At 56.9% G+C, this 2,278-nt stretch overlaps 2 protein-coding genes across 2 annotated transcripts in view; one reads left to right on the top strand and one right to left on the bottom strand.

Moving 5' to 3' along the window:
• EIF4E3 (eukaryotic translation initiation factor 4E family member 3) overlaps positions 1–717 on the bottom strand; it is a 72,933-nt gene extending 72,216 nt beyond the window's left edge. The window contains exon 1 of the mRNA XM_012802495.2: positions 588–717. The gene's annotated coding sequence lies outside the window, so the exon portion shown is untranslated. The remainder of the gene's footprint in view (positions 1–587) is intronic.
• GPR27 (G protein-coupled receptor 27) overlaps positions 1–1,121 on the top strand; it is a 5,077-nt gene extending 3,956 nt beyond the window's left edge. Inside the window, exon 2 of the mRNA XM_012802479.1 lies at positions 6–1,121. Within this exon, the coding sequence (XP_012657933.1) occupies positions 6–1,121 (1,116 nt within the window). The remainder of the gene's footprint in view (positions 1–5) is intronic.
• Positions 1,122–2,278: the final 1,157 nt, after the last annotated feature.

The raw sequence follows: 2,278 nt of genomic DNA, 5'->3' as shown, positions 1-2,278 counted from the left end.
GCGAGCCGGGAGGCGGCGGCGGCGGCGGCGAGGCGGCCGCCCTGGGCCTCAAACTGGCCACGCTCAGCCTGCTGCTGTGCGTGAGCCTGGCGGGCAACGTGCTGTTCGCGCTGCTGATCGTGCGGGAGCGCAGCCTGCACCGCGCCCCGTACTACCTGCTGCTTGACCTGTGCCTGGCTGACGGGCTGCGCGCACTCGCCTGCCTCCCGGCCGTCATGCTGGCCGCGCGGAGGGCCGCGGCCGCCGCAGGGGCGCCGCCGGGCGCGCTCGGCTGCAAGCTGCTCGCCTTCCTGGCCGCGCTCTTCTGCTTCCACGCCGCCTTCCTGCTGCTCGGCGTGGGCGTCACCCGCTACCTGGCCATCGCTCACCACCGCTTCTACGCCGAGCGCCTGGCCGGCTGGCCGTGCGCCGCCATGCTGGTGTGCGCCGCCTGGGCTCTGGCGCTGGCCGCGGCCTTCCCGCCCGTGCTGGACGGCGGCGGCGGCGACGACGAGGACGCGCCCTGCGCCCTGGAGCAGCGGCCCGACGGCGCCCCGGGCGCGCTCGGCTTCCTGCTGCTGCTGGCCGTGGTGGTGGGCGCCACGCACCTCGTCTACCTCCGCTTGCTCTTCTTCATCCACGACCGCCGCAAGATGCGGCCCGCGCGCCTCGTGCCCGCCGTCAGCCACGATTGGACCTTCCACGGCCCCGGCGCCACCGGCCAGGCGGCCGCCAACTGGACGGCGGGCTTCGGCCGCGGCCCCACGCCGCCCGCGCTCGTGGGCATCCGGCCAGCGGGGCCGGGCCGCGGCGCGCGCCGTCTCCTTGTGCTGGAAGAGTTCAAGACGGAGAAAAGGCTGTGCAAGATGTTCTATGCCGTCACGCTGCTCTTCCTGCTTCTCTGGGGGCCCTACGTCGTGGCCAGTTACCTGCGGGTCTTGGTGCGGCCCGGCGCCGTCTCCCAGGCCTACCTGACGGCCTCCGTGTGGCTGACCTTTGCTCAGGCCGGCATCAATCCCGTCGTGTGCTTCCTCTTCAATAGGGAGCTGAGGGACTGCTTCAGGGCCCAGTTTCCCTGCTGCCAGAGCCCTCGGACCACCCAGGCCACCCACCCCTGCGACTTGAAAGGCATCGGTCTATGAGCGACTCCCTCGCTTCCCACCGCCCCCTGCCCCACACCCAGCCTTTCCCTTGGCTTGGACAGTGACGTCGTTTCTTTCCCTTCTGTCCCCTTTTACGTTTTCTAAGCTGCCTTCAAAATGACTCTGGACGTGGACAAACCCTTGGATTGTAGAGACTCCTTTGGGGCTACGGGTGGGGAGCGGAGTAGGGGGTGCAGCCACTCCTGCTCCGCACGTTCGTCCTCCTAAACATTCTTTCTTCCTGACAATAGGCCCTGCTGTCTTTGTATTGGTACTGACGTCTTTTATTCCATGTGTGATTACTTTTTTCTTTTTCTATAAAGGTTAAACTAATTTTCTTCATGCAGCGTTTCCTAAAGACCATGGCCAGTTTTCTACAGAAGCTATTTTTGACAACCTCAAGTGGCATTACATTTTGCAGTGAAGTAGAGGAACCTAGGGGACTTCACACGTTAGATTTCTTGAGGGTCTTCTGTTGGAAGCAGGGGAAGGAGGGGTGGGGACAGGAGTTGTCTTCAATTCCCTCTGGATTGCAGGCTACAAGGTCAGCTGTGCTGCGCTGGTTCTTTGGAAGTGTGTTGAGAACTTCGTTCAGTGTTGATTACTGAACTTTAAAGAGCAGAAATGGAAGTCAGTATCGAGGCAGTCACTTTTTAAGCAGTAAGTAACACGTACAGTTTGGTTCCTAGTTTATACTACTAAAAAATACACAGTGACAACTGCTCTCTGTATTATACCAATCTTGAATGGAAACATTTCTGTAAAGTTGTAACCTTTAAAAGAGTAAAAAGTGTTTTGGTCAGTAATGGTGTGGAGAAAATACAGTATTGCATGTGTTTGTATGTACTGATTGTGGTTGGAGGACTGGGAGGTCTCTGAGAAGCAGAGAACTATCAAAATTGTTTAGGTACTTTTTGCCAATTAAAATAATTTTATGGAAACGGCTTGTGCTTTGAGAAGCCCAGTTTTATTCTGTCTTATGAAACTTTATTTCCACTTTGAAAATTGTTCTGTTGTTCGGGCTATTAATGAATGGAATACAATTACACCCTACTTCTAGGAGACAAAGCATTTCCTTAAAATGTTTGCTAAGATAAACTGTGCTGTTCTACTGATGGTTGTTTTAAATTAATAATGAGAACTCTAAATAATATTTC

The sequence above is a fragment of the Otolemur garnettii genome, unplaced genomic scaffold (genome assembly GCF_000181295.1).
Source record: "Otolemur garnettii isolate 467f Iridium unplaced genomic scaffold, OtoGar3 scaffold00015, whole genome shotgun sequence".
Classification (NCBI taxonomy): domain Eukaryota; kingdom Metazoa; phylum Chordata; class Mammalia; order Primates; family Galagidae; genus Otolemur; species Otolemur garnettii.
Note: the sequence above shows the minus strand (reverse complement) of the source record. Positions and strands in the feature narration are given on the sequence as shown.